This window comes from Terrapene carolina, unplaced genomic scaffold (genome assembly GCF_002925995.2).
Source record: "Terrapene carolina triunguis isolate 2854851 unplaced genomic scaffold, T_m_triunguis-2.0 Scaffold230, whole genome shotgun sequence".
NCBI lineage: Eukaryota > Metazoa > Chordata > Testudines > Emydidae > Terrapene > Terrapene triunguis.
The window spans coordinates 1540030-1552977 of NW_020664581.1; the positions used below are offsets into that span (position 1 = coordinate 1540030).

The window sequence follows — 12948 nt, forward strand, 5'->3', positions numbered from 1 at the left end:
GACGCGGGGAACGGAGCAAAAAAACAAACAAGCGGGTGGCGGAGCAAAACAAGAAAACAAAAAAAACTGCCGGAGCACAGGAAAAACTGAGAACCCACCGGCAGCTCCACACCCCGCCCCACACCAGCTTGCCTCCGCTCCGTCTCCACCTCCCCCCTCGGGGAGGGAGGGGGGCAGGGGGCAGCACGCAGAGCCCCTCCCTCGCCCCCCCGTCAGAGGGACCTGCCAGGGGGCCAGGTGAGTCCCAGGCAGTGCTAGCCTTACCTGGAGCGGCTCCCAGGGAGCATCCAGCAGGCAGGTCCTGTCCCTCTGGCTCCTAAGGTCGCTCGGGTCGGGTTGGGGGGGACAGGGACAGGGGCGGGGGGCTCGCTGCTGGCGCCTACAAGCCCCCCCGCCCCTGCAGCACACAGTGGAGACCTCCTCGCCGTCTCTGTGCGTGCCTGGGGAGTGGGGCTGCAGCACTCTGCAGGGTCCTGCCGGCCGGCGGGCAGGCAGGCGCTGGGAGTTCAGCTGAGCTGCCTCAGGGCCCAGGAAGAAGAGGTGAGCGGCGCCGGCAGTGCCGGCTTGCATCCTCCACCAGACGGTCCCCCGATATCGGGACAAAGTGCGTCCCAACCAATGTAAGGTCGGGAGGCGGGACAAGTCCCCTTAAATCGGGACGTCTGGTCACCCTACCGTGTTCCCAGGGGTGCCGAGCACTAAAGAACACCCAGAGGCTGCCAGCGAGAACGCACTTCCGCTGCCACAATGCATTTATTACGTCTGGGATTTCCCAGTCAGGCACTACCGGCCCCGGCAGCCAGCACATCCTCCCCACCCTCAATGCTCACGCCTGCCCTCAGGGCTGCCCCGGAGCCCAGCACAGGAGGCACTTTCTCTCGGGGGGCTGGTCCCTACTGCCGACCTGCAGCTACCAAGCTGCTGAGCCGGGACAGGGGCAGCAGCCCAGCAGGCGTGTCTCGTTCCCACAGTCCATGGCACTTGGTGTCTAACCACCGCAGGGCTGTCCTCAGGCTGGCTTTCTCTCCCGTGTCGCTCGGCCTGTCCCGCCGGCACCGCTCACACACCGCCAGTTTCCCTGGGAACCACAGGAGGGAGAGAATGCATGAACTCAGCCGATTCTTTTCAAACTCTTGGATGCAAGTTATCTGGTCCTGATGATTTAAAAATATTCCACTTTCCTAGTTCGTAGAATCACAGAAACATAGGGCTGGAAGGGACCTTGAGAGGTCATTTAGTCCAGGCTCTTGTGCTGAGGCAGGACCGAGTAAACCTAGCTCATCCCTGACAGGTGTTTGCTTCACCTGTTCTTAAAAACTTCCAATCTTGGGGATTCCACAACTCCCTTGGAAGCCTGTTCCAGAGCTTAGCTACCTTTAGAGTTGGCAAGTTTTTCCTAATACCAACCCTAATCTCCCTTGCTGCAGATTAAGCCCATTGCTGCTTGCCCTGCCTTCAGTGGACACGGAGAACGATTGAGCCCCACCCTCGGTATAACAGCCCGTAACATAGTTGAAGACTGTTCTCGGGTCCCCATTCGGTCTCTTTTCTCAGGACTAAACATGCCCAGTTTGTTTGACCTTTCCCCATAGCTCAGGTTCTCTAAACCTTTCATCATTTCTCTGCTCTCCTCTGGGCTCTCTCCAGCTTATCCCCGTCTTTCCTAAAGTGCAGCACCCAGACCTGGACACCGCATCCAGCCAAGGCCTCCCCAGTGCCAAGCAGCGTGGGACACTTACCTCCCGTGTCTGACATACGACACTCCTGTTAATACAGCCCAGGATGAGATTAGCCTCTTCGCAACTGCATCCCGCTGGTGCCTGATCTTTAGTTTGTGAGCCGCTGGATCTCCCAGCCCCTTTGCAGCAGTGCTGCTGCGGCTTAGCTCTCATGCCATCCCTTGGACAGCACAAAGCCACCAGGAGCATTATGTGCCATGTAACAGGGGGACTGTGACATTCCCCTGGTGTTATCCGGACCGGTGATCTGCTCGGTCACTCCAATCCTTGACTCTGGGAGCCAGCCTGACCCTGCTCTGCTGTGAGAACCCCACTCCTGGGCTGTTCACACACAGCCTCTGGCATGCAAACTGCTCCCAGCTACGTGAGTGAGCACTTTTAGCCAGCTGCTGCTTGGATTGTGCAAGCAAATGACATTAGCCAATATCTCCGGTCCCAGACACAACCCTAGGAACCTCCGTCTTGCAGTGTCCGGTTATACCCGCTGGACGCTGCAAGCTTGTATGAGTTTGTCAATTTAACAAAGCAATTGATATATACCAGGCTTGTTATCCCAAGGGGAGTCTCTGACATGCTTCCAACCAAACGCACTGCTTCAGGTAGAACAAACAACTGTAAGCAGAGTCAGAATGAGCTCTCCGCTGACATCTGGTGGTGAGCTGTGGAAAAGGACTTCAGGGGCTCATCTCGTTTGCATGGGCACACCCATCCTGCCTAGCACGATGGGACTGCTGGCCCAAAGGGTCACTTTGGCTGCTCTGGGACCCCCAGTCTCTTTGTTACTGGGGCAGGAGTAATAAAGGGTTGTTATCCTGGTTATGGAATCAAGGACAGTAGAACTGTACTTGGCATTGAATGACTGAGGGACTCGCCCTCAACTAAGCAGCACTTGCTAGGCAAGGGACATGGGTTCCAAAGCCCAATAAATTGAGTGTGAGTGGATAAGGATGGGTTTCTTTGCAAGGCCCTAAACACTATGTTGACTCCCCCTCTCTCTCTATTGTGTAGTAACAGAGCTAATTTAGACTCACTTAAGAGTTTTGTTATATACTGTAGAGCTGAAGTCACTGTTATCTAGATATTAGACTTACTTGGGGCTATGTGGTTCTAATGCAGGAAAACTATCTAGATGCATCAGCAGTGAGGCTCCCCTATTAATGGCTGAAATCACTGAGAGCTGTATTAAGTGGGTGGGGCTGAAGATATATTAGTGAATGGCTAGGGGAGAGGTGTGGCTGGCAAAGACTGGAGCAGAACCCCATGGAGAGGCATAGGGACCGGCCATCGAGGGCCCAAGCAGCAGAGCGTGTAAGGTGCCTCCATACCTCCCCGCCCTTCCACCCAGGCTGGGAGGTGAACTCTGCAGATGAACTTCTGAACTCTGGGGCTGCACTGACCAAGGACAGCAGCTGTGAGTGGGGTGACTTTTGGGTTGCTGGACTTAAGACCCTGAGGGGAAAAGGACACTGCCCAACTTACTTGGGGTGGGTCGTTTGCTCATGGTATCTGTTTATGAATCCTGTTTGTGGTGTTTCCCCAATATAATGCCGCATTGTTTCCCTCCTTTATTAAAAAGCTTTTGCTACACTCAGACTCTGTGCTTGCGAGAGGGGAAGTATTGCCTCTTAGAGGCACCCAGGGGGGTGGTGTGTAATTGTCCCAGGTCACTGGGTGGGGGCTCAAGCTGGTTTTGTGTTGTATTGTTGAGAAGGAACCTCTAGATACTGAACCTGGCCCTTGTTGCTGCCAACGCTGACGGGCAGAAGGGTTACACAAACAAATTTATTAATTACAAAGATAGATTTTAAGTGATTATAAGTCAAAACACAAGAAGTCAGATTTGGTCAAATGAAATAAAAGCAAAACACATTCTAAGCTGATTTTAACACTTTCAATGTCCTTACAAACTTAGATGCTTCTCACCACAGGCTGGCTGGTTGCCCTTCAGCCAGGCTTTCCCCTTTGATCAGTGCTTCAGTCACTTGGTGGTGATGTCTTAGCTGGAGGTGGAAGAGAGGAAGAGCCTGGCAAATGCCTCTCCCTTTTATCATGTTCTTTCTTCCCTCTTGGCTTTGCCCCCCCTTCACAGTCAGGTGAGCATTACCTCATCATAGTCCCCAACTGACCAAGGGAAGGGGGGTGACTCACTCAGAGTCCAACAGATCCTTTGTTGCTGCCTAGGCCAGCGTCCTTTGTTCCTGTGAGACTGGGTTGGGTTTGTCCCATAGATGCCCTGATGAGGTGTGAACTTCCCCTCTGCTTTTGGAGAGTTTTTGCCTGGGCTTGCTTTAAGCCATGAGGACACTTTTTCAGACTCATAACTATATACATGAAATTATAACCTATAACTTTACTATAACAACAATGCTCAGTGCATCATGAGCCTTCTGAAGACACCCGACATGACAAACTTTGCATTGGATACCACACAATCATGTTATACGGACGAACATGGGGGTGCAGGGTGTTCCCCCGAGGTACAGAGTGCCACTCCCCTCTCGTGAGCACCCCCTGTCCAAGTGTGTGTGCCTGCACTCTCTCTCTCAGTTTGTGGTGGGTCTTCAGCGACTCAGCCCTCTGGCCAAGTCACACAGTCTGTATGTGAAATACAAATCAACCCCCTTCTGGGGTAAACAGTCCAACAGGGGCCTATCTCCGTGCCCCTCAGTTGGCCTTTCTCTCCCTGTAGCCCTCCCTGAGCTCAGGTCTTTACTTAGTCCAGCAGTCTGTAAATGGTCTCAGCCCTGGTCTCAAGCCATACCCCCAGGGCTCCCTCCCTGGAGGTGATGTCTTCCCCCTCTCCTGGCCCTTCTGGCCCCAGCACTCCAGCTGGGCCACTAAACAGTTCAGTTCCCCTTCCAGGTATGCATCAAAGTCCAGGCCACTTCTCCAGTGGCTAATGGGGCCTCCGGGTCCTAGCTCAGGGACCCTACGAATAGCAGCCGTCCGCCACATGCCTTTAACTAAACTGCTACAATTCCCTGGGCCATTTGCCTGTGGCCCCAGCACACTCTTCACCCTTAACTCAGGGCCTTGTCCTAGCAGCCAGCCCGGAGCTCTTTCTTGCTCCCCTGACCCCTACCAGCAACTGCTCCCGTCCAGGTCCTGGAGGTCCTTCAGGCAGCCAGGAGCACCAACTTAACTCCTCTGGCTCCTGGCAGCAACTGCTGTCTGCTCTGCACTGCAGCTCCTTTTATATGGGCCTGCTGGGCCCAGATTGGCTGCTCCCTGCAGCCCCCTTTGATGGGCTGCATCCCACGTGGCCTCTCTAGGCCACTTGGAGGACTCACTTCCACTGCTTCTTTCTGGGATGGAGTGTGGTAGGACCCTGAGGCCTCCAGCAGGGTCACATGCCTCCATAATGTTCTGTCTTGAGTCAAGTCTGGAGTAGGATGCCTGTGAGGGACAGGTGTCTGACACCATCCAGCCATCGTGTTTTTGGTTTTCCAGGGGGTCTTTTTCTGCCTTCTTTCATTGGATCAAAGTTGAAGATGGTTCTCACAGAGAAGTTGGCAGGCATTTGGAGTAGATGAACATACCACCTTAGAGACCATTGGGTGACTGTTTGAGAGAGCAGGGCCTGTTTCATTAGAAAATGCATCTTTTCATTCTACTTGGATTCACACCATTTGAGGGGTCTGATTTTTGGAAGATGCTTCTTCTAGATGGTGTCCAACTTCACTCAGCTATTCCCCATTTTGTATGTGTGCATTTGATCTTTCCTTCCTAAGTGCACTTGTTGTTAGTGAATTTCACCTTGTTGATTTCAGACCAATTCGCCACTTTATGAAGGTCAGTTTGAATTCTAGTCCTGTCCCCCAAAGTGCTTGCACCCCCTCCAGCTTGGTGTCACCCACAAATTTTATAGGCATGCTCTCTGCTCCATTTATTAATGAAATTATTGAATAGTCCTGGCCCCAGGACTGCCCCCCCACTAGAGACGTCCTCCCAGTTTGAGAGCTAACGGGTGGTTCTACTCTTTAAGGATATTTTTTCAACCAGTTCTCCACCCACTTATAGTCATTTCTTCTGGACCACATTTCTCTAGTTGGCTTATGAGAATGTCACGTGGGACTGTGTCAAAAGCTTTACTCAAATCAAGATAAGTCATGTCTGCTGCTCCCCTCCCATCCACTAGGACACTAACCCAGCCAAAGAAGAAAATTAGGTTGGTTCGGCGTGGTTTGCTCTCAACAAATTCACGTTAGCTCTCACTTATCACCCTCTTACCCTCCAGGTCTCCGCTGGCTTTCAACACAGCCGAAGGCTGCTGCCAGGGTTTCGCTCCGTTTCAAGGGCGGTTGTGGCAGTCACACTCTGTGCCAGTGCTTGGCCGGCCCGGCCGCCCCGTGACGGGCGATTTGTGAGTCTGCGTTCAAGCTTCGTCCCTGCATGACCTGCCCCGTTCCTGGGAGAAAGGGCTGAAGTGGGGGAACTTCTTACCTCCTGACCAACCTGGGGCACCCGATTCCTCTTCCCTGGCAGGAGATTTGCTCTGAGCCGTAAGATTCCAGGAGAAGAGTCTCGGGAAAGGGAAATGACATTGGTTCTAGTGTGTGCCAGTGCCTGTTTGCCCCCCTGGGCTGCACTGGGGAGAGGCAGCGCGGTTGGACCATCTCGGCCCTTTCTTCCCAGGAGCCAGTCCCCCATCCTGTACGTGTAACCGCCAGCCTTGGTTCCTCCCACCCAGCGCAGTCTGGGTTGCTTTCGGCAGGCGCGACCAGCTCCTTCACTCGCTGGCTGGAGAGAGGGGCTCTGGGAGGGGAGTTCGGGATATTTGATGGGAGTCCCTTTACCTTCTCTGGACCGAGCCGTCTTTCTCCATTTTCCCCAGGCCTGCTCCTGAGAGATGGGAGAGTGGCCCTGACAATAGCTTGCCCATCCTTGGCACCATGCTGCGACTGGCTCCCGAGGGCGGCTGGGAATCAGGCACCAGCTGCAAGGAGAGACCACGTGGTAACGCTGACCCTGATGTGTGTTTGTAAGGCAGCCATCGCTGTGCCACCGGGGCACAGCCTGTGTGGTTTGGAGCAAGAGAAATTAGCACTCTGCAGCCACAGGGCTGAGCTCTCCGCTCGGTGCTCACCTGTCCCTGGGGGTCCCCGAAGGGATGTACTGGGATGTCTCCAACTCCAGCTTCGACCCCGGACTCGACCCCCAGATCCCCTACAGGTCCCACAGAACAAGGGGATGGAGAGGGGGCCCCAGGACAGCCCCCTGCACGTGGAGACGCAGAGGGGCCCCCAGAGCAACCCGGCCCCCGGGTCCTGGGGACAGAGAGGGGACCCCAGGGCATCCCGGCCCCTGGCATGTGGGGATGGAAAGAGGACCCCAGGGCATCCCGGCCCCTGGCACATGGGGACAGAGAGGGGACCCCAGAGCATCTCGGCCCCCCCCGCATGTGGGGACGGAGAGGGGCCATAAGACCTCCTATCCCTCTCCCTGGCCCCAGAGGGGTTGCCTCGCAGCCCTGGAGTTATAAAGCCAACGCCCCCCGTGCCTGGCCGTCAGGCTCAGCCTCCAGGCAGGGCAGTTGGGCCCGTTGCTGGCCTGGGGCTGCAGCGAGCCTGTCCCGGCTGGCGCCACTCACCTCGCCCCCGGGCGATGTACCTGTGCAGAGGAGCTGGTGGAGGAGCTGCCCACACTGAGCACCAGGCTGTGCGGGACGTGGATGGAGGGGTCCTTGGTGGTGATGGAGAGCCCCCACTGCAGGATGTCCGCCAGCCGGCTCCAGAGCGTGAACACGGCGTCAGGGTGCGCCTGGTGCAGCCGCAGGTAATAAACCTTCCCCGTCACCACCTGCACCCGCAGCAGGCGCCGGGCGCTGTCCTGGACCGACAGTCTGACGTACCTCAACGGGAGGAGCCTAGAGCCAAGGGAAAGCACAGGATGCCCGAGTCCCCAGGGACAGGAGTGAGCGGCTGGCTCTGGGGTGTGGACAGGGTCTGGCAGCAGGAGGGCCACGCCCGCCCCACTGAGAACTCAGAGGGAGGGACCCCAAAGGGACTGGCTGCAGAGCCCCATCCCCCCGCACGGGGACTGGCTAATGAGGGAGGGGACACAGCATGGACGGCCAGACAGGGGCAGGCTTACAAAGGGTTAACGGCACACAACTCACCATCAGCATGGCAGTGACCCCGACTTAGCGCCTGGGGGTGTCTGGGCTCCCTCTCTGCGGGAGCAGGATGAGGGGGTGCTGGGGCCCCCCAGATTTAGCAGCACAGTGGCAGCACCCCCAGGCACCCCAGCCACGTGGGGCTGGTGCCGCAGAGCATCTAGGGGGACACAGGTGACAGGCACAGTGTGGGCTCCACCAGGCCCCATGGCCGGAGCTGCGGGCCAGGGCAGCACTCGGCACGCCAGGGCCCCAGACTCACGCACCCTGCCAGGGCACTGCAGTCAGCATGCTGCACATGGGAGAGGGGCAAGGGCAGGGGGGCATCCTGCCCTGGCCCCAGGGGGGCGGGATTCAGTGGGACCCAATGGGCTTTTCTATCTCAGATGTCCAACAGCTAAATCCCACCACCTGAGAGCTCCCGGCTAAGCTCCCCACCCCCACCCTGTTCCTCACCTGCTAAGGGCCATGGAGGGCTCCTGGGGCTGGCCTGCCCTCCCGGGGGGGCTTTCTCCCAGCTCTGCGAGCCTGGCGATCAGGAGCACGTTGGGGAGGGGCAGGCAGGGCTCCGAGGACGTCACCCCCAGGGTCACCAGTGTGGGGGCGTTGAGGATATCCACCCAGTTCCCCTGCTTCGTCACCTGCAGCGAGAAGGCCCCGGGTCAAGCCACCGGTGCCAGGCCCCGGAGGAGGGGACGTGCCCCCAAGGTTTGCTCGGTCGCATAACGGAGCCAATCACCAGCTCCCAGGTGCCTTTCCTCCCGGTGCTTCCACAGGCTCTGAGAGCTCGCTGCTCCCCTGGGTCTGAGGCTAGCGCCCAGTGAAAAACCATCCCCGTCACGAAGCCACTGGCAGCCCTGGCACGAACCGGCCCCCTTGGCTTGCCGACATGGAAGATGGAGGCTCAGCTCTTCTCTCCCAGGGGCAAGACTGGGGGGTGGAGGCTCAGAGCTTTAATACAGCTTTGGTTACTTATCCCCCTCCTCACACCTGGGGTTGGAACCCAGTACCTTCAGCACCACACCACAGGCCTGTGCCCCTTGTGTGCAAAGAGTAACTCCACTCCTTACAGCAGCAGCAGTAGTAGGCTGTTATCCTTTAGCAGGCCAGCCACTAGAAAGGGATGCTACACACTCTGACAGTGCCACTGCTCCTAGGGCCATTCTCAAAGGATCGCTGTGCACCTCCGGGCTGTGCACCCCTCCCACCAAATGGACGCTGGGCCTGGCCCCCTCAACCGGCTCCAAACTGGTTACTAATTGGGTTTCTGATGGGGCCCCTCATCTAGGCTGCTAGAAGGGACAAGACAGCCTGCTAATGCATGCACTCGGCGCGTCCCACGGCTGCTGCCACCTTGCAATGCTGAAGATCTCGACCTATATCCATTCCCCAGCATTTAACTTGGCGCACAGGTGATACCCATGAAAGGGTTAATTCACCACACCCCAAGGCTCACTAATTAGCCAATGACAGTCGGTTCTGATGATCTAATCCTTCTAACTTGTGTTTTCATTGGCTGCTATTCGTGTGTAATGGACTTTAGGTCTGTTACCAGGGGAGATGTGTGGGCTGCACTCCAGAGAGGGGACCCCTTCACCCCCAGGTCAGTGTGAGCGCCCGGAACTGCCCTAGCCAGCTAGCAGGTGCAAGGGAGGAGAATGAACATCTGGGGCAGGATCGAGCCAATGGGCTAGGACTAGAACTGGGGCTGGCTACGTACAGGGCTGCAGAGATAGATACAGAGGGCTGCTGGAGGGGGATGGACAGATCTTCCTACAGATCAATCCCACATCAAAGCCACATTCCGTGTTTGACCCACCCCCAACTGCCCCCCAAAGAACCCACTCCCCCGGGAACTGGGCCTGCCCCTCTCCATCCCAGGGGAGAGTCTGGCTCAGCACTGGCCTGGCACAGTTCAGGGGCTCCACAGCTTGCCCCATTAGGTGCTTTTTCAGCCTCTTCCTGCTGTGATTTGGCCCAGCCTATCTCCTCCAAACTGGCAAGGCCTGGAACCCCCACCCCGTTGCTTGGCCTCAGCGGCCCTGGGCAGGGGCAGCAGCTGGGAGAGGAGGCTCAGGAGGGAAGGGCAGAGGCAGAGAGCTGGTTCCCACATGGGCAGCAGCACGGGGAGGGGGGGAGGGATACTCCTTTCCTCTGGTCTCTTTCAGGTGGAGGAGGATCCCAACTTCATGATACGGCGTTGAATACAATGTCAGCGGCTAATAAAACCAGCCAGGATGGTCTCCGCCCTGAGACGCACAGGGGGCTGAGACCCAGCCGAGCCCGCGGCGGGGTGCTTTGAGCCTTGCAAGGCTTTTGCAGGTGATCAGGGTGCAAGGGGCAGCAGGGAAGAGGCAGCATGTTGTGCCTCTTCCTGTATGTTCGGGGCCATGGGGCAGAGTAATCGGGGGACTCGATCCAACCTCACTTGCAGGCTTGGCTAGATTTCTAAGCACAGCTGTTTTGCCAGGAACAGCAGGGGGCAGCGCTGCCAGGCGCTCCCAGAAAAGGCCTTTAGTCTCCCCCTCACCTGTGCTCTGGGCAGGGCCGGCTCCAGGGTTGTGGCCGCCCCAAGCAGCCAAACAAAAACAAAGCCGCGCTCGCGATCTGCGGCAGCAATTCGGCGGGAGGTCCTTCGCTCCGAGCAGGAGTGAGGGACCGTCCGCCGAATTGCCGCCAAACAGCTGGACGTGCCGCCCCTCTCCGAAGTGGCCACCCCTCTCCGAAGTGGCCGCCCCAAGCACCTGCTTGGTAAGCTGGTGCCTGGAGCGAGCCCTGGTTCTGGGCAGAGGGCTCCCCCTAGGAGCAGGCTTCACCCCACGGTGCAGACAGCACCCCAGGACAGCTGCAACTCTCGTCAGAGCTGGGCTGCAGAGACACAGCCGCTGTGCCCAGGGCGATTCCTGCCACCCAGCCCAGGGACTCTGCCAGGCCTGGCGACGGAAGCACAAGGCCCTGGAGCAGGACGCCTGGCCTGTGAGTTCAGGTCTTTGCTTTATGGTCCCAAAGGCTGGGGCAGAGCGAACAGGGGGAGTTTGGCCCCCACCGAGGAACACTATCCAGCCCTGAATGGGGATTGAGCCCGGGACGGCTTGCCATTAATTCATTGCTTGGGCCGCAGTAGCAGGGCCAGGCAGAGATGGGTTAAAGCTGTTGGAGGCCCTCTGGGCCAAGCAGAAGTACCTGAATGAAATTACTTTCAAACACTGCCGACTTGGGGAAAAGGTTGTAATCTGGAGAACGGAGTAGCTGGCAGAGGATCCCACCTTCCACGCCGAGGTGCACGCCCGAGGCCGGGTCATCAGCCAGGAACGTTCTGCAGCCACTGGTCACAGGGAAGCGCCTGCAGCCGGCCATGCAGCCCTCGGGAACAGCTCGTTAGAGAGACAGCATGCTGCTTCTGTCCGCTACAGCCACCCGGCTTTTCTAGTGCTCCTCTGCACCACAGGCGGGGGACAGGCCAGGCCTCATCTGCAACCTGCCTGGGAGCCTGCAGCCCAGCGGAGTTTGTGATGTCACAATAACTGGCAGGTGACCTCTGCCCTGGCTAGGGCCTGGGAAAGGCCTGCCAAGTGGCACTGCAAATGTTCATGCCTTGCCCGGCCCGCTGCAGCTCCCTCCTCCCCTCCACTTGCAGCAGGGCAAGAGCAGCCGAGGGGCCAGGTGAGGATACGGGGGGCAGGAGCACTTGCCCCTGGATTCAGCAACGAGCCATCTGGGGGAAGAGAAGCGAGGTGAAGCCCCTCATCCATGCTGGCCTTGCTGCTCTGAATAGGTGTGTGTGACTCTAGCCAGCAGCTTTATCCACTAGGGGGCAGGAGAGACCCCACTAACAGCCGCTCCCAGGCTGCTGGAGAGCGCGTCTGGTAGGGCAGCCGGCACCGCCTGCACGTGTGGGCCCGGCCTCACCGCCGGCTCCAGGGCTCACGGCCAGGTGGGGCCATTCCTGCATAAGGCACCTGGAGCAGCTGTGGGGCTCTGCACCCAGCCTGACAGAGCAGGGCCTGCCTGGAGCTGCCCCCCAACCCCACTACAGCAGTCAGACGACACCTACCGCCAGGAGCGCAGCTCCCAGCCAGACCCAGGGACCCCTAGTCCCTGCTGTGAGGGAGTCCGCCGGCTCTGTGCATTACAGGGAGTCACTAAGTCCCACCCCCACCATGGGGTTTACACCCCGTGTTACAGCCCCCACCCCACCCTGGAAAGAAGAACAAGTCTCAAAAGCCTTCTCCTTTTTATTGCACAGACCTAGAGGCAGGGACCCCCAGGCCCCAGCAGCACTCAGCCAGTGAACAGGGGGGGGGGGGGAAAACAGGGGGGCGGGGCCCAGCCCCAGACAGCTGCAGCCACAGCCCATGACAGGCCCTGCAGGGCAAGAGACAAACGATCAGTGGATCCAGCCTCACCCAAGGCTGACCCTGTGCCGAGAGTCCCCCCGCCATACACACACGGGGGGGCCTCCCCTAATCCAGGCAGGTTCCAGTAGCTCGGCTTCGGGAAGCTTTGGAGCAGCATTCAGACACAGGCAGTTTTCCCTTTGGCCAAGGGCCCAGGACCCCCACCCCCAACGCAACCACCACACATTATCCCCCTCCTCAGGCAGCAAAGAACCACTGCCAGGTCTGCTGAGAGTCCAACCCTGCCTGAATTCCTAGGCACTAGGGCTTGGAATGGGTCCTCCTGCCCCACCTCAGTGGGACAGAATGGGGTCCAGGCCCCTCAATGCCAGCCAGCCCTGCCCATCCCATCCCCCACAGGAATGGGGAAAGGCTGCTGCAGCAGGCCCTGCAGAGGCATTTGCACCCCACCCGCCCCATCGTGGAGCAGATCCCCTGAGCTGCACTAATGGAGGTCCAGCCCTGCCAGGCCCCAGCAGGAAGGCAGCCCAGAGGCAGAGCTGGAGGGGCTCCAGCGAGCCCTTTCAGACAGGGGAGCAGGCACTTAATAGGCACATTGAGAAAGTGGAAGATGCAGAAGCCAAAGCCCAGCCTTCGGCCTCTTGCTGCAGGCTAGTGAGGCCGGGGAGCGCCCAGAGCATGGCCAGCCCGGGGCTCGCAGACACGAGCAGAGGGAAACCCCCAGCCTTGTCTATAC

The 12948-nt window shown here is 58.3% G+C and overlaps 1 protein-coding gene across 1 annotated transcript; it reads right to left on the bottom strand.

The window, feature by feature from the left end:
- Window positions 1-893: 893 nt before the first annotated feature.
- Window positions 894-11414, bottom strand: LOC112107926 (protein FAM71B-like). The gene is made up of 9 exons (XM_026656396.2): window positions 11038-11414; window positions 8311-8495; window positions 8121-8146; window positions 7330-7720; window positions 6826-7006; window positions 6536-6675; window positions 5030-5135; window positions 1740-1764; window positions 894-1078 (listed from the first exon to the last, which is right to left on the bottom strand). The coding sequence occupies exons 1-9, from the start codon at window positions 11209-11211 to the stop codon at window positions 894-896; spliced, it is 1413 nt and encodes a 470-aa protein (XP_026512181.2). The 5' UTR covers window positions 11212-11414.
- Between the last annotated feature and the right edge of the window lie 1534 nt (window positions 11415-12948).